The 619-nt window shown below is 41.7% G+C and overlaps 1 protein-coding gene across 1 annotated transcript in view; it reads right to left on the bottom strand.

The window, feature by feature from the left end:
* LOC107577714 (uncharacterized) overlaps window positions 1-401 on the bottom strand; it is a gene marked incomplete at its 3' end in the record, with an annotated part of 8768 nt that extends 8367 nt beyond the window's left edge. The window contains exon 1 of the mRNA XM_016263759.1: window positions 76-401. Coding sequence (XP_016119245.1) covers window positions 76-366 — 291 coding nt within the window. The remainder of the gene's footprint in view (window positions 1-75) is intronic.
* Between the last annotated feature and the right edge of the window lie 218 nt (window positions 402-619).

The raw sequence follows: 619 nt of genomic DNA, 5'->3' as shown, positions 1-619 counted from the left end.
TTTTTTAACCACATTAACAGATTTTCTTGGAAAGCATCACTAGGTTTAGACACACAGCTTCTTGTTCACGCTTACCTGCATTGTAAAAGACGTCTGATCAACCGAAAAGCCTTTGGATGCTGCAATTTTATCCACAATGACTGTCGTTGTTGCATCCTCGGTGGGATTTTCGATTCGTAAAGGCAAAGATTTTGATAATCCCAACTTGATCGTCCCAAACGACACGAAAGGACACTTGGAGAACTGAAGCAAACTCAGCACAGGAATTGAAGAGTTGTTTTCCTTGCCGGGTTTATCGCGAATACAATGAGAATCAAATGTTGGACTAAAGTCCAAACATTCCGCTTTCGCGACTTTAAACGACATGTTTTTAACTCATCTAAATGAACGACTATTCAGTACATCCACATGTTGGCGATGGTGAGCTACAATGCCGTTTAAAACCAGAGTGCGTGGTCGAACGTTTGAATTTGAGGACAGACCAGGCGGCCAATCAGTTCATTGCAGCTGATAGAATTGTCCAATCACTGGAAAGAAAAGCAAACGCAAACCAATCAAAGTTCTAGGATTCTTTAAAAATCTGTAGACACGCCCACAATGCAGGAAGCTGCTTCATTGC

Source organism: Sinocyclocheilus grahami, unplaced genomic scaffold, assembly GCF_001515645.1.
Source record: "Sinocyclocheilus grahami isolate Dianchi unplaced genomic scaffold, SAMN03320097.WGS_v1.1 scaffold6975.1, whole genome shotgun sequence".
In the NCBI taxonomy this organism is placed as follows: domain Eukaryota; kingdom Metazoa; phylum Chordata; class Actinopteri; order Cypriniformes; family Cyprinidae; genus Sinocyclocheilus; species Sinocyclocheilus grahami.
This window is presented reverse-complemented; position numbering and strand designations above follow the sequence as displayed.